Source organism: Heterocephalus glaber, unplaced genomic scaffold (assembly GCF_053883595.1).
Source record: "Heterocephalus glaber isolate CG9 unplaced genomic scaffold, H.glaber_assembly_v1.0 deba00000594, whole genome shotgun sequence".
Classification (NCBI taxonomy): Eukaryota; Metazoa; Chordata; class Mammalia; order Rodentia; family Bathyergidae; genus Heterocephalus; species Heterocephalus glaber.
The window spans coordinates 25,176,994-25,199,871 of NW_028258151.1; the positions used below are offsets into that span (position 1 = coordinate 25,176,994).

Below are 22,878 nucleotides of genomic sequence, written 5' to 3' on the forward strand. Positions count from 1 at the left end.
TGTGTTAACTGAATAAAAGAAATGTATTTCTGGGCTGGGGATTTAGCTCAGTGGCACAGTGCCTGCCTGGCAAGCGTGAGGTCCTGAGTTCGATCCCCAATACCAAAAGAAAAAGAAATGTATTTCTAAGCCTTAAGTTAGAAAAATCTAAATGGTTTTGGTCACCAGAGATTTGAGAAATCCCTGGATAAAGAAGAATGACAAGAAATTACTCCTCTGTAAAGAGAATGAATTCTAATTGCATGCATTAATTCATATGCAGGTTCTTAGTTTGCCTGAGACTTACTGGTACAGAACCAGTACCCAAGAACATAGTTTTTATCAGTCACAAAAATTAACTGCTAGAGGTCATCCATCATCAGGGTAATAAAAACCCCACCTTTCATTCTAATTTTTTTTCTACTATTCATCGCCAAAATAAAAGGTGAATTACATTTTAGTATAGCCAGAAACTGCTACTGCACAAACAGCCGAAGGACAGTGATAAACTACCAAACTACAAGTCAGCATCCAGACTTATTTTCTAAGAGCAAAATGTTTGAATTGCAACGTAGGGTTGGACAACTCTGCAAAACAGTAAACAATTTTTTAAAAGTTAAAGATGGCAAAAGATGACTGTTAAATGATGGTTATCAAACTACAAATTTACAGCTTAAATGCTTGCAGACTTATCAGGTGAAACTGGTATGCTTAGGAATGGGGTAAGAGATCTCAATATAAAGAAATCAATTTCTAGGTTAAGACTTAATTCCAAGTTAAATCTTATCTAAAACTTTCTATCTGAATGACCGCTTGACAGTTGGCTTTACTCTGTATCCACAATAAATGACTAGTATAAAATGACTGGTTTATTACAAAATGCTGAATGTTGGGAATTACAAAAATTGCTCACTTAGAGGTGACCCAGCTGATGGACACTAAGTTGAAATAAAGCATTAGTCTCAGCAAAGAGAAAGCTAAAAAGCAATTTTCTACCAGCAAAATCCTTTAATAGGCATTATCCACATTCTGTGGGTTAAAACTCAATTTTTTAAGACAGAAGTTTATGGTTGGAGGGGACCATAGAAACATTCAGTCCAACTTATTTTACAGATGGGAAACTTGAAGCTAAGAAAAGTTAAAGGTAGGCAAAAGGCAGTTTTTAAGGTTTCTGAGCAAAAAATAAATAAATAAATAAATAAAAATATAACATAACCAAGGCAGGAAATGACTCCTCTTAGTACCTATTGCAGAGACATGCTTTTAATAGAAATTTAACCAGGAAGCTTTTAAATATCACTTCCTTTTTTAAATGAGGAGTTGACTTTCTGAGGCAACACTGAATTTTCTTCTCTGATAAAGGTACATGCTTATTATAGAAAATGTAAAAAGTGCAAGGAGGCACAAAAAATAAGCCATCAAAAATAATTTAGGATATTTCTTTCAGGCTTTTTCTATGCAAAAACAAAAATAACCACTGCTTACTTTTTAAATGGAATTTGATTATTTATTCACTGACAAACAATGGCAGGAATAACAGTAGCACAGGTTTCCCTACTTAGTGGGTGGTGCTGCAATGATTCTCAGGAGCTGTTTGGGAAAAAGAGCGAAGGGACACAAACTGTCAGGAAATAAACTGGTAACTAGTGATGAATCAGCAGCATGCACGTGGTGCAGGAACCAGGTCTTTACCATCACGCTTTAACATGGGACAGAGCATTAAAGGGGTAGAGAGAAAAATACAGGGGAAGGTCACAGTGACACTTCTAGAGCTACTTGGAATGGAAAACCAGACTTCTTGCCACATACAAGGACTCTGAGCTTCCTCTTGAAATTAAGGTAGATCTTGAATGCTGGCTGGAGGTTCTGATTTGCCCTTTTGGGAGATATAACCATTACCATTTATTCAAACGTTGAATAGTCTTGTGTAAAAAAGCAGTGGGTGGATCTTTTTGATTCTTTACTGCAGCACATTCCACAAAACCCTCCTCGGAACCTACAATGACTGGACTAAAGCAACCTACTCAAGCCAGCTTGTGTTGTGTCACCATCTCTACGGGTTCCAACCTTGGTTTAATGATTTCTCTGGCACCTTGAAAGATTGCCTAAGTTTAAAAAAAATCTGCTTTTAGAAAATCAATTTTGTAATAAAATAAGCCAGAGGGTAGTCAAAAGGCTGAACATTCATAGCTCGTATAGCTTCTGTTATCACCAGTGAGATGTCATGATGGTTAACAAGCGAATCACTTTTAATTTTTATGTTTGTGATTTTTGTGAGCATGCAACAAACAGAAGATGTGCAGGGCTGTGGAATTCACTCTGTGCTGAACAGACAAAAAGGGTTCCATGGTGTAACACTGAGCTGCTGGGGTCTACACGGGACTCAGCATTATAAACTCTAGGAAGACACCACTTTGTGGCCTCAAGGAAATATGCAAGCAAGGCAGAATGAAACACTTAAAAACAAGTGATTTAACAGACATGTTTACACTAAATAAGGCCATACTCAGGATTTAAACCAGCCCCAGTATGCTCAGTAAACAGCAGGAGGGAAGAAACGATGTGAATGAGAACTTAAAGTTTCTAAGGATTATGGTTAAAATCCTCTGGAATCTATAGGAGGTCAAATAAAATGAGAACTTAACTTTCCAGAGCATTCACTCTTTCATTGGCACTAGTACAGGCAGTAGTGACGTCACATTTCATATATTTCATACAATATAAAAATAAGCCACAGTTTTTAAGCAAACCCCATTATTATGAAAGGTTTGAGCTTTAGCACTGTTTTTTATACTTGTTTTTTTTTTGACAATAGAACACTGAGGCAAATGACCATGAAAGTACAGCAAAGAGGTATACTAATTGACGACGTACTTGCTGCTGTCAAGGGGACTTCAAATGTAACATTTCTGAAAAAAACATGAAGTATGTATTCCCAAGGAAAAATTGAGTAAGATATTTGTAACAGGCGGATGCAGCAAGTGGCCTCTTTAAGAACATTCACTGGTATTACCCCTTCCCCACTGTTTTTAGTTTGTTTGTTTGCATATTATTCTCAAACACAGGGCAAGGAAAGGCACTTTTTCTAGTTTTTCTTTTTAAACAAATGAAAGGATGCTATACCCCTGCATCAGTACTCCGTGGCTGAAAACCCTCCTTGCGAAGGCCACCCATGTCGAAGCGGGTAGAAACTTCACAGCGCACTAACAACGTATCATCCTTAATGAAGGTTCTTTGTCTTAGGGCTTCCAAGTGCATGAAAGTTACATAGCCAAAACCTTTTGGATTCCGTGGGATTGTGGGCCGCTGGAAGGCAAGCAGCTCTGGTTTGGCATCCATTATCTCTTCGTGGTTTTGCCTTACTGGGGCTTCAGACTGATCAAGAATTGTAAGGCGTATTGTACCCTGGAAGGGCCAAGGGAGGTGGCTGTCATACTCTCCTTGCATTGTGTGGACAAAGAGGGATATATAGTTTGCACAGCGCTGAGCAGTTGGTAACTGAAGGTGCAGGCGCATGCACAGTTTGTACCCGGGTTTGCCTGTGTAGAATCCAGGGCTATGAATGACAACAGGCTTCTCCTCTTCTTGAGACTTTAAGTGCATGCCAAAGTTGCCAATTTTCCAAATGTAAATCCCATTGCACTGCTGTGCTTCAATTTCAGCGACTTTGTCCTCGAGGGTTCGAATAGTTCCTTTAAGCTCATTTACATACATACACTGAGTTTCCATTTTCGCAGTCAGCTCCCGGATTTGATGGTCCTGTCTTACAAGGCGACCCTCTAACTGTTGAATGGTTTCCTGGAAATTCTGGACCTCTGGGTGGCACCCAGAGGAAACCCGGGGCAGAGAGGCAGCATCGTATGGAAGCAGGTCACGTGGAGGCACAGGAGTTAAAGCAAGGTTTAAACTATGAACAGCCTGAGCCAACATTCTCATGTGCGACTGGGTATTCTCTTGCAGGTGGCGTGCCAAGTGATTTCTCTGCATCTAAAATACAAGCACAAGCCTTAGGTGGGGAACAGATACTGAGGACTGGGGAAAGGACCGGGCCAGGCTAAGTAAGATGTCTGCAAGGTGCACTACAGCTCCTCTCAGTCTTCTATACTTTCCTTTGCCTTCACAGATTCTTGATCCAATGAGATGATCCTGCCTCTTCACTAAAAGATGGATGGTCTCCGACAAATACTCTCAGCTTTCCTCAAAAAATATCAGTCTCTATACTCATCTTTTCTTGATGACTCAAGACATGTTGTCTAAGATTGTTCTACTTGTAGCTGCGCTCAGTTATCCCTTCTCCTTTGTCTTTAAACTCTCTTCCTTTCCCTCAAAATATAACTATTAAAACATTTCCCATTAGAAAAAAGGGCAAACCTCTACAGATCTTATATTTTCTTCTGATTTAATACCATTTTCTACCTTTTCCTTTAAAGCCAAAGAATATCCCCAATTCCTCATTTATAATGCAAGTCTATTCCAAATTGGAATCTTTGCTTTCTCTACACTATTTGAAGGTAATCAAGAACATTCTAATTGCTACATAAAATAGTTATGATGTAACAATTTTTATTATAAAAAATTCTTGTACATTACAGAAAAAATTATAGACAGTTAAAAAAATAAGTTACCTATTATTTCACCCAACTTCACTAATATTTTGGTATTACTTCCTTCAGGTCTTTTTTCTATGCACACAAACAAGAAAATTTTTTTTCACAAAATGTAATCATACCATATACTATTCTGTCTTTTAAATTATTAAATGCTTATTACAAATAAGTAAAAAAAACCCCAAAAGGGTAATTACACTCTCCAGAAAGAACACTGATCTCTAGCCTTGAAGATAATCTGGGCGCAATAACAATACACTCCTTTTGCCTGATTCATCTGTTTCTATACCACGGTTCATTTATGGTTCCTTTCCCTGGCTGACTTCTCTTTCTTGAGCATGCTTATTCTCCATGATCACAACCACACCTTCCATTATCACAACAAATTACTCTCTCAAATCAATATTTTGTGTCTCAATTTCTCTTTAGACGTTAAGATCACATACTTCATCTCAGTCATCTCCACCTGAATGTTCCCGAGCTGGATGAACTGAAATTTATAACTCAATACCGTTAAAACTTAAGCTCTTTTTTTATTTTTTTAAACTATCTCCATAGTTTTCTGTATTCACTCTGCTTATGAATGGTCCTTCCCCATCCACCCAGAGACCAAAGCCAGAAACCAAGAGTCATCCTAGATGCCTCCTCCTCTGCTCCTCATATCTATTCAGCTACACAGGCAATAGATCTTCCCTGCTAAACAGGCATGTACTGGCTCCTTGATCTGTCTTCATTGTTATCGCTGTCATCCATGCTGTACTCATTTTGGGTCTAGTTATTCCAAGCTCAGGTATCCACAGAAAATCTTCTATTGTTATTTGGTCGAGTAACAAATGAAACTATCCAAAGTCCCTCAAAATGCGATGCTCATTCCCTCTCACAGGTCTTCTTCGACAAGTTTTTTCCATCTGTCAAGGGTCAACCCCCAAATGTACTTGGTCCTGTCTACCTAAATGCTCTAAGGCAGTGGTGGCAAACCTGTGGCACACATGCTGCAGCAGGTGGTTTGCACCATGGGAAACTCTATCCAATTCGCCATCACTGCTCTAAGTATGCCTTTGCGTCTGTTCAAAGCATCAACAACTTTATTGTATCATCGATCATGTTTTACAAACACATGCTTGTTGGTATTCTCCACTAGACTACATAATTGAGTATTTTTGATTTATACAGAAGAATTCAAACAAGAAAAACCAAACCAAACCAAACCAAACCAAAATAACAACAAAAACCTTACCTTTTCATGGCAACCAAAAGTACTGAAGGTGCAGGGGATCGGGGCTGTAGGACAGTCTAGATCATAATGAGTAGGCATCTGAAAATCAAAATAAAGGTAAAAAATGTTTTCCCCCGTATGTGAGGTTCCAGTTTCATGAGATTACACTTAAAAAGGAATTTATGTTTTGCCTAAACAAAACTATGTATTGTCAATTGCTGTTTTGGGGACACAGTGGTAAAGCTAAGTAAGCTGTGACAGAAACCCGTAGCCCGCAGAGATTAAAATAATATGTATTTCTAAAAATCTCTTAATATCTGCCCCCAAATTCAATAACATTCATTTCATAAAGGAATCTGTTCCTCTTACAGGCAACTGGCACCCTCTAGTGGTATTTTCAGGAAGCAACAACTTCTGACAACTGCAAACTCAACAGGGTCCACTAATGCTGCATGCATTCAAGCCACTGACTATAGACTCAGAGCTCCCCTCATGACAACCTTATATGAATCACCTTATCTTCTGTTAACCTGGGCATATTTCAGCTAAACTGAGGGATCTCAGGTAGCTATTTAGAAACTAAGATGTTAGAAGATATTTTAAGCACATTCTTGAAAGCCTCAGGCTTTGATACCGGGAATCAAAGATACATTCTCTTACGCTTTGTGGTACTGGTGATTAAACTCAAGGCTTTCACCCTGATTGATATAGCTAGCCATTTTTTAGTTTTTATTTTTAAGATAGGGTCTTGCTAAGTTGCCCAGGCTGGGCTCAAATTTGTATTCTTCCTGCCTCAGCGTCCTGCCACATACCTGCTAGATTACAGGAGTATGACACCATAACCTGGTTCAAAGGCACATTCTTTAGAGCGCGTTCCATTATATAGGATCATATTTTTTGAAAGTGGTACCAAATTTTCTTCAGAAATTTGGTTTGGTTATGGTTACAGATCAGAAGGCAAGTTAATAGTACAGCCAGGATCAAAGCCTAGGTTTTCTGACGCTTTGTCTAGGGTTTTTTCCTACAGTAAACTTTGTTACTGCTGGGTTTTAAATATGCTGCATTATTTTCTTAAATATTAAGAGGGCAAAAAGGAAAATCAAGGAGGTGGGACTTCAGCAAAAAAGAAGTTTAACACCTTTCAAATTAAGACTTTGTTGGAAAGAAACTAAAGGACTCTGTTAACAGACAGATGGAAAAGCTTAGTCAAGTGACAGATTTTGCTTGCTTGTACATAGTAAGGCAATCAATAATGATCTCTGGGTTTGCAGATTTCATGGGTGTGTACCTGTCTGGTGAGTAATATTCGTATTTTGTGGGTAAACTCCCCAAGTGTCAGAAGACAACAATCTGATGGAATTTTCCTTTCTCTATTAATAATCAAAAACCAGATTTCTATTACAATTATGACCTCTGATGACGCCGCATCAGTGGCCTAAAGTACAACCAAGAGAGGGGGCCACAGGTCCTAGAAATCTGGAAACCTTCCATAGCCTCAGGGGCTACAGCCAGGAATAATGTTTGAATTTAAGAAATATGTATTTCTTAAAGTCTTTGCTTTCTTGGGCCGGGGCTGTACATCAGTGGTACAGCACCTGTCTAGCATGTGCAAGGCCCTGGATTCCCTCTCCAATACCACACACACACACACACACACACACACACGCACACACAATTACTTCTTTCTTTAAATGGTTATCCTTACATTCAATTGTTTTTATCTTAAAATTATATAGTTTTGTTCAATTATATGGTCTTACAAAGATATATAAACATAGGTGTTACGTTAATGACTTAGGATTTTAAGTGCTTAAAGAACACTGGATTTTTGTTCTTTCAAAAATTTTTATTAATCACATTAATGTATATGAATATTAACATAAGTACCATGTTAATGATTTAGGAATTTTAAAAGCACTGGATTTTTGTTCTTGTTTTTTTTGGTACCAGGGTTTGCACTTGGGACCTTGCACTTGTGAGGCAGGAACTGGAACCACTGAGCTAAATCCCTGGCCCAGGATTTTTGTTCTTTTGAAAACATTTATTACATTAATTTATATAAAAAATTTTTGTACAGTTCTGTAATTCTAATACTTTTTCAACCTGTGTTGATTTTGTCGTACTGACTTAAATATTCATTTAAAAAGCTAACGCTTCTATAAGTTATTTTGACGCTTTTAATTTATGAAAAAGAGTACCTGTTCTCTGATGAGCATGGTGTGGCAATATTCACAGATGACATTTGCCAAAGGACAGTTCTGGTCATGGATCTAAATTTTATGAGAGAAATATTATAAGATAAGCATGAGAAAACTTAAAAATATAAACAATCACTTTTTATAAGAAGTATTTTTTTCACCATGAATAAATTATGTATACGAATTTGTGTTAGATAAAAATGTGAGGATAGCCTTTATAAGGCTATTTTCTCTCCCTTTACTAGAGCAGTAATGAGACTCATTTAGCCTTGCAGCTCTCTCAAAATCACTTCCTTTTAACCTGAAGCAGTCTACTGTGACTAGTTTGGATATCATTCGCTAATACTATAATTCTTCAAAGGCAATCTACTTCCAAAAGTTTTCAGGAGCACTATGACAATTTAATTAAAACTTTTACAAACAAGAACAAATGCATTATTAAGGTGAGAGGCTTTGGTCTCCAAGTTCTCGTATGTTATTTTCTAGAATACAATGACTTTAGTTTAGTTGATGTACTGAGAAATAATTAACTTTCCAGGTTAAGTCCATCTAATGTATTCAAGTTTAGAGAAGAGATGGTAATTTCTTCTAATTATGATTGAAATTTTTCTATATTTTTAGCAAGTTAGTTTTTTAAAAGTATTTTATCAACATAATAAATATGTTTGATCAAAGGAAAAAATCACAACACAAATCTGTAAGAACTAAAGTTGAAGGAAGTAACTATTAGTTATAAAAGAATAAAATTATACATAGGCTTATTTTAGTAGAGAGCACGAAAGACACCAAGGGATAGAATTTCAGTGATAAGTTTTGACACTGACATTAATATAAAACTATTCAACCTCTCTTTATCCTGATTTTTTTTTTTTTTGGTACCGGGGATCAAACTCGGGTCCTTGCGCTCGCAAGGCAGGTGGCACAACCACTGAGCTAAATCCCCAGCCCTTTTTATCCTGATTTTTAAATGAAAAACTGCTGTATCTTTCTGATGCTGTCACACATCATGAACCTTCTCTTTAAAAGGTAGACTTTTTAATGTAAATATAAAATACATACTAAAAAGTGAATATAGTATACAGGACAATGAATTATCACTAATGGTATATACTTCATGGGATTTAATTTATTCTTTTTAACAACTCATTCTCTTTCACAAGATAAGTTTGTATAAATCTTTTATAGCAATCATTTTTGTCTGCAATCAGTTTGGTCATTAAAATCCACATATTCAGGATTATGATTAGCAAATTCATTTCCAAGCAGCTTTTGTTGCCTGTAGACCTACAACAGTAATTACTAGGATAAACAATGTTTATAATAAAAATATGCAAATATAAACTCCATATTTATAACTTATTACACTTTCATTTTTCTTAAAAATCAAATTTCCAAAAATTAATAATGCAGAATCAAAATTTCAGTCATATCCTTATCTACTGCTAACTTTCTCCAATATACATTAAAAGTGTATATAAAAAAAAAGCAGTGGACTTAAATCCTATTTAGTACATACCTCCTTTTCCTCAAAAGGCATGGATACAGCACAGTTTACACAAGAAACCTGTCTCCTTGGACAATCCGTGAGGATATGAATATTCAACTGGCATTTTTGAAAGGGGCGCTGGCATTGGGAACAATTCACAAGAGCAAACTCACAGAGTACTTGATGGTCCTACAATAAAGAAAAAATAATTGATTAGTCTTTGCCAACCATGAAGTTTTCCAAAGATAATCTCTTCTAAGAATACATGGTTCTCTTTTTAAAAATTGGCTACTAAAGCTACATTACCTACTATACACAGTATTATTCACAATATGAAGGCCTTAATGAATTTTTTTCAAATAATGGCATAGACTGCAAGTTTATACAAAGAATGTGAATTCTCAAGTTCATACATTCAATAAGGGAAGGGAATTGGAAAGAGGTCAGACTTCCAGAACAGCAACTCAGTACTATTTTAAGAGAGCCACTTCCTCAAAAAGAACTAAGTAAAAGGGGCAGACTCCAAATATGCCTTAAACATTTAATTTCAAATATAATTAAAAATATTCATTTCTGATAAACGTCACCAAACTAAGAATTGATTTATTTAAAAAACACGTTCTTGTATTACCTGATGCTTTCAGTTCATATCAAATTAACTGAAAGGAGCCCTTCATTTAGCTCATAATAAAATGTACAATTTAGAAAAACAGAAAAATGTCCAATGAGGGTACTGACACAGTAACTACATGAGACTTACTATACATTTCAAATGAAAGAAATGAAGTTATTGGATTAAAATGTGACTCTTGAATTTAAAATGTTTTCCATCAGTTTTATTCTACATAATATCCCCCAAATTTGTAGAACATTGATTTTTTTTTTTTATTATTGCTGGGGAAGAGATAGAGAAAACTGAATAAAAAAATCCCAAGTTTCTTCTTATATTTATATTTAAAAATCAAAGTGTTAATAGCAAGAATTTAAAAGCTATTATATTCTAGGTCCTAGGAATACACAAATTAACGCAGCACAATCTGTGTTCTCTAGAAACTATCTGGCACAAATGCAAACAGCTAGAAAATGACTTTGATACCTCAAGATGCCTCAATTCCATCTTGTGCAAACAACCTTCATTTGGACACTTTACCATCAGAGAGAGAATCTCTCGTTTTGCAAAATTATCAGGAAATAGTTGATTTTCCAGCAGTATTTCGTTGTCAACTGGACATTTGTGACCTGCATCCCTAAAAGAAACAAGATGTATCCAATTAGTTGATTTAAACATTCACATTATAAAAACTGACTTTAATTTACCATACAAAATAAGGTAACGTTATACTACAATACCACTAAAATAAACTCTTAGGAATAATTTATGAACTTATTTTTATGAAATGAGTACAAACAAGCACCATACTGATCATCTTCAAAAGCCATGAGATTTTAGATGGTAGGATAGATTCCAGCTCAAAAAGAACACACACGTACTGAATAAAATGGTATTTTGATTAGCATAAAATCAAAGTAAAGAATGGAAACACTGAAAGTCTGGCTGGCCTCCATCCAGCACCTATGTAGTATCCTAGTACGATGGGCCACACTGCTCAGAACCTGAGTAACATGTCTGCAGTGCACTGCTGCCTCGCTAGTGAAAATTTAACCAAGCAGCAGTGACCGCGAGGCTCGTATGAGCAGGTACTCTGAAACAGTCACGAAGACGCTCCAAGCGACAAGCAAGGACGGTTTCTTTAATTTGTACAAGTGCCACCAGGTAATAGGAAGTTAAAGAACCTCTATGTTTTTTCCCCATCTTATAGTAGGAAAAACCATCTTCAGGCGGGGTGTGTGTGTGTGTGTCTGTCATTCCTCCACTCACAAAATGTGACAGGTCAAGTGGGCCACAGGAACCTTAATCACTCAAACATTTCCTGAGCACCTCTTCTGTGCTCAAGAGTGCTAGCTGCTGCGGCAGACAGAAAGGTGACTGAGAAACAGTGCTGTCAAATGCCTTACAGCTCATAAAGGTGAGACATGTCGGTAATCTTTATGGGGCCTTTCTCAGACTGTAATGATTACATTGCCAAGTAGACTCTGATAGCACAGGAAGTAGTAAACAAATTTACTGAAATATAAAGCCTGAGCCAAAAGTGATGTCTACCTAAAAGAAAATAAGAAACTCAAAGTAAACTGAAAATCACTATCCAGAGTATGACCAACTATTCCAAAAGAAAATGGAATTAAATTGAGAAGTATTTTGAGTCCCCGAATGACTACAGCCAATGAAAAATGTTAGGGCAGCTCCTTCAAGACCATCAGACACACAGTACGTGGCCCTTTATAGCTTAGAGGGAGGTAGTGGGAAAAAGCCTCAGATTTCCGTTTGTGGGTTTTACTTCCGTTTCACACCACTGTCCCACTACTTTGCTGTGTATTTTGCTATTACAAAGCTGCTAACAGTTGGCTACCTTTCTGGGCATGGTTGACACTTGATAAAATACATTTCTACCTACAGGAAAATCAATAAATCATAATAGGGTACCCCTCCCTTTTAACCTAAATACAATATAAATAAAAGTCATTAGACAAAAAAAGAGACTGGCCCTTTTAACACTGTTCTCCTGTATACCCTAAACCAGTGATGGATGGCAAACCTTAGAGCTTTCAATAACAAATAGCTGGCTGTAGCACACGTGCCACAGGTTCACTACCACTGCCCTAAACCAGTGGTCTCCACCAGGGACTATTTTGCTCCCAGGAGTCATTGTAGGTCTCACTGCTGGGTGCAGGGTGGACCCTACTAGCATCAAACAGACACAAGCCAGGCTGAAGATCCTACAACCCAGGGGACATTCTTCCCAACAACAAAAAAATCCAATCTGGCCTAAAACATCAGCAGTGGTGAGGCTGAGAGAACCTATTCTAAACAGATCTTGTTAATTCTACATGAGGCATTTCTCCCAAAACTGAAACAGACACACTCCCTTATGACTGTAGTGAAGCCAAGTCTGCAGCAAGGATACAGTGACCCTAATTTCAAGTTCTACAGAAAAGTTAGTGTAACAGTTGAGAGATAAATACTTAAGAGGCCAATGAATAGTCACAGAACTTAACCTATTAAGGAATGATTTCACTGATATATACTAGATGGCTAGTTATCGAAAGACACAGATCCCCATTCCAATTTTTTTTTGTTCTATACAGAACTCCCTGTCATATAAAAATATTCCCATTTATTTCCGAGTTATAATAAAATGTATCTACTTTCCAGGAGATGAAGTGGAATTATCTGTGGAAATCCCATGTGTTTCAGGTAAGACAACCATATTTACCGACCACCTGTTGTCGGTAAGGCACTGTTCCTGGCACTTGGGAAATGTCAAGATATAAAACAGATTTGAAATTTTGCTCTCAAGCAGCTTACCTTCCAGTGGGGCAAGCAGACAAACACATAAATTACCTTTTGTATTAGAAGGCAAAAGTGCTATGAAGAAAACAAGAGAACTTGGTAAAGACCAGGCATGTTGTCAAAAGTAGGACAGAGGCGTGTGTGCTGTGGTATAAATAGAGTAGCTGCAGAACCTGTAAGGAGAGTTATTTCGGCCATACTGGAGGGAATTCAGATATGACAAGAATGTTTCAAGCAGAGAGAACAGCTAGAGCGACTCACCAAGCCAGGAATGTGCCTGACATGTTTCGGGAACAGCAAAGACCGAATGAATGGGAAGAGAGTGAACACGGGGTGTGTGTGTCTGTGTGGTCAGAAAATTAATCATGTGTTTATCATACAGGTCCTTCTAGGGCTTTGAATTTTACTCCCAGATACCCGCTGTGATGTTCTAAGCAGAGATGATATCACCTTACTTATTTTACCAGGTTCACTCTGGCTGCTGTAATGAGACTGGAAGAAGGCGATGGTAGAAGGAGGAAGGCCAGTTAGAGCTGATGGTGATTCAGAACAGATACGGGAGGCAGTGAAGAGACTGGATTATGGATACACAGAGTGTGAGGGTAGAGTCTTCACTGAATACCTGCTTTAAAAGTACCAGTTATTTTACAACTGCTTAGAGACATTAAATAACAGAAAGATTTACCATGGATAAAATCAGAATAACTGATCACTTATAGAATCAGTGTTCTCTGTGTGGCTGAGATGATCATAGTCTACTAGTGTCACTTAAGGTACATTTAAAAACATTATTTTTTAAAAACACAGTCATCCCCTGGTGTGCATTCAAACTGCTTGAAGTAGAAGCAGCTATTTGTTCTCTTATTTATCTGAACATCAAAGGAAGGGAAGAGAGACAAGTCACCTCTTGTACCATAGTGGGAAGTGGTATAAGAATCTAACTTTTGAAATTTTCTGCCTATTGTTCTTTTTTCTAAGTGGCTTTTTGTATCTAAGACTTTTCTTGGGATGTGTGTTCCATGCAGGAATGTTCTTTGCGCTTGGTTCTGTTACAGGACACTGCTCCTCCTGAAGCGCACGGACCTTATTGATTTGATGATGCAGGCCTTGCAGAACCGATGGCCACACGGCGTCTGCACTGCTTCCCGCAGAGCCATCAAGCAGATGGGGCACTCGTACTTGCTTTCCAGGGGCGGGTCAAACTCTACATCATATCCCTGGATCTCCTCCATGAAGGAGCTGGACAGGTTCCCCGTGCTGGTGCTGGGCACCCCGCTCACACTGTCGTCTTTCGCTGCAGTGCTACAGGAGCTGGCCATGGCAGCACAGCAGTCGCTTTCAGACTGGCTGGATCCACAGCTGTTTTCACAGTTTATCAGACTCATAGTAACTTGATTAGCAGTTTCTCTGTGAAAACAGCAAGAAAACAATGCTTTAGCATGCAAACACAAACACATATCCTTCTGCCTTATTAATGCAAGTTGCATATTAATTCATATATATTAGGTGTGTCAATGTTATTTACTGTCTTGGTTACTTTTCTTGTTGTTGAGACAAAATACCCAACACTCAGAGTTAAAGGAGGAAAGGTTTATTTAGCTCAGTTTGTAGTGGTTTTAGTTCATAGTCAGCTGGCTCCCAGAGAGGGTCGCATGGCAGAGGAGAAACAGTTCATGGCAGGCAGAAGGCAGCAACTGACAAATGACTAGCAGCGACCCGACCCTCTTTACGTCCCTATCTTATCCAGGCTACCTATCTTAGTTCTGGTAGCACTCACACCCAGGGTGGGGCAGCCTTAATCCTAGCATCACACCCTGGATCAATTCCAGCATCACATCCTTGATCCCAGCATCACACACCCTGGATCCAGCCACCTCCACCTGTGACCATATGAGGCCTTAGGGGGACATGTGGATACAAGGCATAACAATTACAAAACAACTTTTAAAGTGTTTTCAGCTTTGCTTCATGGCAACTATTTTATAATGAGTTATTTGATTTCCTCCTTCAAGAATGATATACCATCATCTATGCAAAGCACTTAACACACACAAAGGCTGGGCCCTTTAAGGAGTTCATGATCTGGTAGGATGACAATATAAGGTTAAAAAAGAAAAAGCACTTCAACTGTAATACTCATCTATATCATACTATCTATTTACATGTCTGTTTCCCGTGACTCGGGTCAGGAACTTTTCATTCTCATACCCTCAGTATTCAGTGCAAGATTTTCAGATAATAGGTGCTCATTAAGTATGTGCTGAAGAACTCAGCCATGCTGCTTAAGTTCCTCAAGTGTCCTGTGTGGAAGAGCATGATACAGCTAGCAGGGCAGAGCTACGAAGAGCAGTGCATAAGGCAGCAAGTGATCATGTGCCACTATTAGGTGTGCGCTTTTGAGCAAGTTACTGAACTGTCTGAATCTTGGTTTCTTCTTCTAGATCTAAAATTCTATCAGGATTTCCAAAAGGTCAGTGAGGGGATTTTGATTATATAGCAAGAATGGAATTAAAAACATGTATCTTTATGTCCTTCTGCCTTCAGTCAGGTCAAGTGACTATTTCATCAAGTGACTGGAAAAACAAGCGTGGTTTCTTCGCCCATGAAAAACTATTGGTTTCATGAGCAGATAGGATATCTTTAAATTCTAACCTTTATGGTACTTGCATGAGGAGCTAATGTCTTTTAAAAAATTTTTATTGGTATATCTTTTCAGTACATAATGATTATATTCCTTGTGGGAAGTTGGAAGTATATAACACATCTTTTAAAAAGTATATATAATTTTTAATTTTGTATTTTTGTACATGTTTGCAGTACATAATGGTTACAATTATTGTGGGGAGTTGGTACCTGTACACAACACATTGTAATTCTTTTTTCATCCCCTCCCTCCGTCTCTTCATTTCTTTCCCTTTTGCAAAAGATTTAGCATCCTATTTCCTATTATCTACCTTTCGTTTTGCTCTTTATAGTTTGGGTTTCTCATATACAAGAAACCATGTAATATTTAAGCTTGTGTGCCTGATTTATTTCACTTAACATTATGTTCTCAAGGTGCAATCATTTTCCTACAAATGACTTTAAGTTGATCCTATTTTGTGCAGAGCAGTATTCCACTGTGTGTAAATGCCATATTTTCTTTATCTATTCATCTGTTGATGGGCCTGTGGACCACTTCCAAGATTGAGATACTATTAGTTCTGCTGCTGTAAACATGGGGATGCACGCATCACTGTAATAGGATGTCCTTAACTCTACTGAGAAGATAACTAGAAGAATAGCTGAGTTGAATGGAATTTCTATTTCTAGTTTTTTGAGGAATCTCCATACTGATTTTCATAGAGTTTGTACTTGTTTACACTCCCACCAACAATGTAGAAGGGTTTCTTCCTTTTTCCCTGTCACTTCACCAGCATTTGTTATTATCTGATTTCTTGATGATGGCCATTCTTTCTGGAGTAAGGTAGAATCTCAGTGTTGTTTTAATTTGCACTTCTCTAATGGCCAGACATACTGAACTTTTTTTCCCTATGTATTTATTGGCCTTTTGTACTTCTAGCTATCTACTTGAAGAAGACAGAATCTAGAACCATATCTTTATCACATACTAAACCAAAATCAAAATGGATCAAAGATCTAAATGTTAAAACAGAAACCCTTAGGGCCAGGGATTTAGCTCAGTGGTTCCACCACCTGCCTCACAAGCGCAAAGTCCTGAGTTGATCCCCAGCACCAAAACAAAAACAAAAACAAACCAGAAACATTTAATCTGCTAGACGATAAAATAGCTAAACTCTTAAAGACATAGATGTAGGCAAGGACTTTCTGAATAGAACCCCAACTGCACAAGAACTAGCACCAAGAATCAACAAATGGGATAATATCAAATTAAAAAGCTTCTGCACGGCAAAGGAAACAACCAACAAAGTGAAGAGACAACCTATAGAATGGGAAAAAGAATTTTGCCAGCTATTCCTCAGATAGAGGATTAAATCAGAGCCCCCAAAATAAAAGATCAAATTAAAAAAAAAAGGCAACTGAATTGAACAGACACTTCCCAGGAAGAGCTAATGTCTTAAACCAATTCACAGCCCTGTAACTATATCTCTATTTTAGGTAATTATTCTTGGGGAAAGTTCCTAAAATGTGCGAGATACAGTTCTAGAAGCAGAATATAAACCTCCAGTGAACACAGTAGACAATTATCCTATGCATACAATATATCAATCAAAATCTTGGCTCCCATCTTACCAAACCTAGGATTAAGCCACCAGTTCTCAATCCTTTTATCCCTACAAATACCTTTTTAGTTATCTTAAAGATTTGGAGTACCACTGATGAGCATCTACAAAGGACAGGGAACTGTTCTGGCTGGAAAGGCCAGAGTGAAGTGGTGAGAAACCAGACTGGATGATCTGGATTTAACTCTTTTCTTCCATGACTTGGTGTAGGACATGGGTAAGTTATAAAATTCCTCTGTGCTTCAATTTCCTCATCTATAAAATGAAGTTAACAACTGGATTCACCTGAGAGCTATGAAAGGATTAATGTGTTAATAAATATATGCAAAACACTTAGAGTTGTCTGGTGTTAAGACTGAGCTATTATTTCATACAGCTTTATTCAGTATTTTATTCAACAGTTTTGCCGACCCCACTTATCAAAGCTGGAACTACATAGCTTAAAAAGGTTAAGTAACTTCCCCAAGATTACTTAATTAATAAGTAACAGAGTTAGATCAGACCTCAAGTATGTTCAACCCTACAAGTATGTACTTTGTATTACACTGTTTATCAGTGTTTTGACAAATTTATCTATGAAGTAGCATTGAAGATTTATTTCTCTTTATTTTCATTATACTACACTAATGTGCCAACTATAGTTACTATTATAAACTTTTAATTTTATTTTTGTTTTTATCAGTACATGTACACAACGATTAAATTCATCCTGGGTAGTTAGGATCCATACATCAACACATCTTAATTCTTTTAATTTCCTTTCCCCTCCCCTCCCCTCTCTCTCTACTCCCCCCATTTCTTTGTCCCCTTCTCATTTGGAAGGACTGTCCAGCATTATTAAATTGAGTTGACAGAATTACAAAGAATCAGTGATGATACTTAGTATTTTGCTTTACATGTTTAGTTTTCATACGATACTTTGGAAAAATTACAAATACCTTCCAAAGCCTTGCTATTTCTAATACCGACTCCTAGGGAAGGTCATTAAGATTGGGAGAAAGGCAGTAATGCAAGACAGTGGTAAACGGCAGTCATGTACACAGATGCCCTAAGATGGAGCACAAGGCCCCCTTCTATCCTTTACACTTGAGGGTCAATGACACTGCTATGTCACATCAGGGTTTATATCTTTGTTACTTTCCTTCCCATATCAATTCCTGAAATAAATTTCCTAGAAATAGAATTGTTGAGTCAAAGGGTATATAATTTTTAAGCTTTATGACAGATAATGCTAGTTATCCAATTTAAATCAAAGATTTTCTAATTCTCATTCCCATCCAGTCTATACGAGAGCCCATTTTCTATACCCTCAACAATACTAGGTATACTTATCTTAGTAAAATCACTCATGAAAAGTTAATATTTATCTGTTGCATACCACCTACCACAGTGTAGCTCCAGAAGACAAAGGCAAACATGACTGAACTTAAGTCTACCTTTTCTGTCTCACATATCCAGTTTACAATTCACCTACTGTGTATACGCTGTCCTCTTCCTGTCTTGCTGAAAACACTTGAAGGTCACTAAACTTGCAGAGATCTTTTGTAGCTAATGTGTTCCTGGGAAAATCTGTCAATCAGTTGTGATTCCTTAAAAGAAATTCCACCACGGGCACTCTAACAGGTTATCACAGGCGTATAATCCCCACACTCTGGGAGGCTAAGGCAGGAGAGTACCAAGTTGAAGCCCTATCTGGGTAACTTAGTGACTCAGTGAGACCTTGTCTCAAAAATACAAATGTTTTTAAAAAGGACTGTATTCAGTATAGTCCCCCAGAACCCCAAACACATAAACACAACAACAAAACCCTACAAGACATCAAGCTTTTTTGAAGCAGTTCTGGAAGTCCTCTTTTGTGTCTTTACACAGTGTGACCACAAATACCGTGAATGTTGCTGTCAAATGCCATCCAGTGGAAAGGTGGGCTTGTAAAACCGTTATTTTGTTTCCACAACCACCTGCTTCACCTGATCTGACATCATACGATAATTTCTGTCTCTTCCCCAAAGTCAAAATGATCATGAAAGTTTTGAATCAATGTAGGATACCAAGGCAACCATGACACCACAACTAAAAACTAACAAAAGCAGACTTCCAGAACTGCTTCGGAAAGTGGCAAAGATGATGGGATAAGTGTGTAAGAAGCAAGGGGAAGTATTTTGAGTGAGATTAATAGCAGTCTGCTTTTTACTATAACTCACCTTATTTTTCGATCCTACCACATATCTTTCAGACAAACCCTTTGAGATACTCATTCTCTAAGTCACAGTAGTACATAGTTCCATGTAACTATCTTAACTACCGCAAAGGGAAGATGAAGCTAATGGTATTTTTGACTGCCGTTTCCTATTTTTTATGTTTATTCTCTTTTTAGTAAGTTAAAATATGTTTTCCCTTTACTTTCACATATTGCAATGGCTTAAGTGAAAATAATTTTTCTCACTTAACTACAATAAATAGCTAATGTAATTAACACTAAGAGAAGAACAAAAGTGCTTTGAGTCGGCTACAGAAGTTAAATAGAAGATAATGTGGATTCACACAGAAAATACTATGCTCTGTATCAAGATTCTTTTTAACCTTATCTATACCACAGGGAACCACATCATAAGGTGCTATAAAGGAAGGCTCAAGACAAGCTAAAATAAGAGTATGTTTCTGTAAAATAAATTTCTTACAGTTTTTTTGTCTACTTATTTATGTGGCTTTCTACATGAATTAATGGAGGGGATGGAACAAAGCTTAAATCATTCCTTAACTGGTTTGTTAAGAGCTTCATGATTCCAATTCCCTTTTTGCATGCAGTTGGGAATCTAGTATGGTAAGTACTACTTTATTTAAATATTGAGGTATAACCACTGCCATCTTATTTTGGCTGCAAAATGAATACATATTTAAATTAACTTTGTCATAAATCATGGCTTAAATCCACAAATTAGTATCTGCATATACATTATAATCTAAAGAGAATACTATTACATGTTGTGGGGCAGGAGAAGGAGTCCAGTGATTCACTAAAACTTAAGATCAACAGATGCTAATGAGAGAAATGCGTGAAATTAAAGAAATCAACATGTTATGCCTTGAATGAGTCAATTTCAAGTTGACTGAAATTCAAACATGAGTAAACATATAACTCATAAAGTAAAACCATGTAAAAGAACATGCAAATACCTTCAATTTGCTACTAGCTTTAGAAACAGGAACAATCAACTCCTTAAAATCTGTGGCTAAAATGCAAAAACCTGCAAATGTGCTACGATGGCCAAGAAATGCTATAAAATATTCAGTTACTGTAACAATGTTGGATCCAAATTCAAGGTGCATTTCCCTTCTTAGGCACTGTTTGTTCGGCTTCAGGAGGCAAGGATTTGAACAATTTCTTTCACAATCCAAGTGGCTAAAAATTTACCAGCACCAGATATCAAAAATGACCACAGAGAAGTCCCCACCTTATAATTCTGAAATATTATAATGTACCTAGTGTATTAAGGTTGAAATCTGAGTGATCCTCATACCCACCACATGGGCAACCAAGGCCTGAAACATTCTTTCCTTCAATCACAAGAGGCCACACTGCCTTCATCCCACCTCCAGTCTCAAAAAAACACAACCCCCCCTAACTTTCCCTAGTATCAAAGGAGAAGGGATAAAATGTCAGCAGCCAAGTTCCCTCCCCCTACAAAAAATTTAGAATTTCTTTACAAATCGTTCTCATTCCTGGACCTGTGCTGCCATATAGTTAGTAATCTGTTCTCAGACCCAGAAACAAATACTATACATTCAAGCTTCCAGTACTGTAAGAGGTTTCTGTTCAAATTCAAGACAGTCCTAACTCTCAGCTGGAGATCCCCTAAAGACAAATACTAGGAACAGCTTTATCAGTCCAGCGTCTGGAACAATCACCAGAATTACCGAATGCAGGGGTGGGGAAGAAACAATAGTGTCATCCTAATTTCATTTTTTAAACTCCCTCCCTGGACTTGTATTGAGTTCAACAAGTAACCTAAAAATAGCTTTCCCCTGACATTGACAGAGGGATTCGGTGGGAACGTAAAGGGCTTTTCCTTTTCTTTGAAAACGTAAACTAGTAAGAGCTCGGAGGGGCGGGAAACTCCAGGAGGCGATCTCCTTTTCTGGGAAGGGGAAGACCAAGGCCAGGTGAGGGGAGCGGGCTGAGGAAGTGGGCGCCGGGACCCGAGGGGACCGGAGGGGCGGGAGGGGACTGGGCCGGCGCGGCCGCGGCTGCGGGGCCGCGGAGGGGGCGGAGTCCCCAGACGGCTGGGAAATGAGGGGCCCGGAGGAGTCCCCCGAAGGTGGGGCAGCGAGGGGCCAGGGGGTGTCTCCTGACCCGCGGGAAGGGGGACAGGCGGCGGCGCCTCGGGGCTGCGGGACGAGGCCGCAGACCTCCGCAGAGGACTCACCGCTCGAGCGCGCGGGACTGCCGTACACGGCGGGCTCAGGCGCCGAGGAAGGGCCGACGCGGGGTTCCGAGACGAGGCGGCCGGACACTAAGCTCCGGCCCAAAGGCCGCGCGACCGCTGGCTGCACAGACCACCCGGAGCCCGGCACAGCGGGCGGACACCGCTGCTTCCGCCTTCTTTGAGCGCCCAGGGCAGGGAGGGACGGGGAGCGCGGGGGAGGAGCCAGAGCGGCCCATGCTCGCGAGCGCCCCCTGGCTCCGGTCCTCCACGGTGTGAGTTACTGCGCAGGCTCGGGGCGGTTGCAGCTGGCAACTCCTGGAACGCAGGCTGGGTGGGATTCCCTCCTGTGTCCCCTCTTGGGAACTCCTTGCTCCCCAGTCCTGATTCAGTCTCTCTCTGTCTTTCACTTTCTCTGTCTCTCTCCCCTCTCTATGAGTTTGGTGTGTTGAGGGGTTGGGTTTACGGGTAAATTGCAGGCGATTAATCAGACCTGGAGTAAATGATTTAGTGCTCATCAGCGACACTAGTAATCCCACACTGTATTTGCATAGGCTTCCCATTCAAGCAGGAGAAACCCCATCTGGGTAGGATCTCTGGACCTTGGAGAATTCTTTACACCGTCCCCTTCCTCACCGCGGAAGTTTCCACGATAGGTAGAACCATCCATTAATCACATGGTCCTTTAGCTTCATCCAGGCCAAGGCAGTCAGCCCATGCATGAAACATTTCTTTTGAATTGTTACCAACTATACTAGCCCATCCTCTGTCATTGTCACGGGAAAGCTATTTTGAATTCCCTGTTTAACTGGTCAGAAATGTGTACAGAATATAAGGACGTGTCGCAAGAGGTGCATGAAAAGATTTTCACCCACCTCTGCAAATTTGGTTACCTTCCACCTCTTAGGGTATGTGTTACAGGGAGTGGTCATGTGTACGTATTCTGAAAATAGAATGCTCCCTTTGGATTCAGTTTTTTTCCTTTCATAAACCGTGTGAATTTAGATTAAGTTACTTAATCTCCATCTCAGCATTCTTAGCTCCTACTAATGTGGAAATAATAAGGTTGTGGGATGGTATACATTGATGAATATATAGACACGTGATTTAAAATTATCTAGGGAAAAATAAGTATGTGCTCAATAAATATTAACAATAGTATAGATCCTGGTTTTGGAGGGCAATATTTACTAAAAATGCTTATCTTTTCAGGGTAAGAATCTGTCTCTAGTTCTCAGATTCAATTGGCTCCCTTTAAAATGTATTTTGAAATATTTGAGATATAAAAGTATAAAGAAGTATACTTAAACAGCTATGT

At 38.6% G+C, this 22,878-nt stretch overlaps 1 protein-coding gene across 1 annotated transcript; it reads right to left on the bottom strand.

The window, feature by feature from the left end:
• Positions 1–1,791: 1,791 nt before the first annotated feature.
• On the bottom strand, positions 1,792–21,772 carry Traf6 (TNF receptor associated factor 6). Its single transcript, XM_004852025.3, has 7 exons — positions 21,564–21,772; positions 13,979–14,302; positions 10,583–10,733; positions 9,517–9,675; positions 8,001–8,072; positions 5,824–5,901; positions 1,792–3,966 (listed from the first exon to the last, which is right to left on the bottom strand). Exons 2-7 carry the CDS (start codon positions 14,278–14,280, stop codon positions 3,097–3,099), a joined length of 1,632 nt encoding a protein of 543 aa, XP_004852082.1. The 5' UTR covers positions 14,281–14,302; positions 21,564–21,772; the 3' UTR covers positions 1,792–3,096.
• Positions 21,773–22,878: the final 1,106 nt, after the last annotated feature.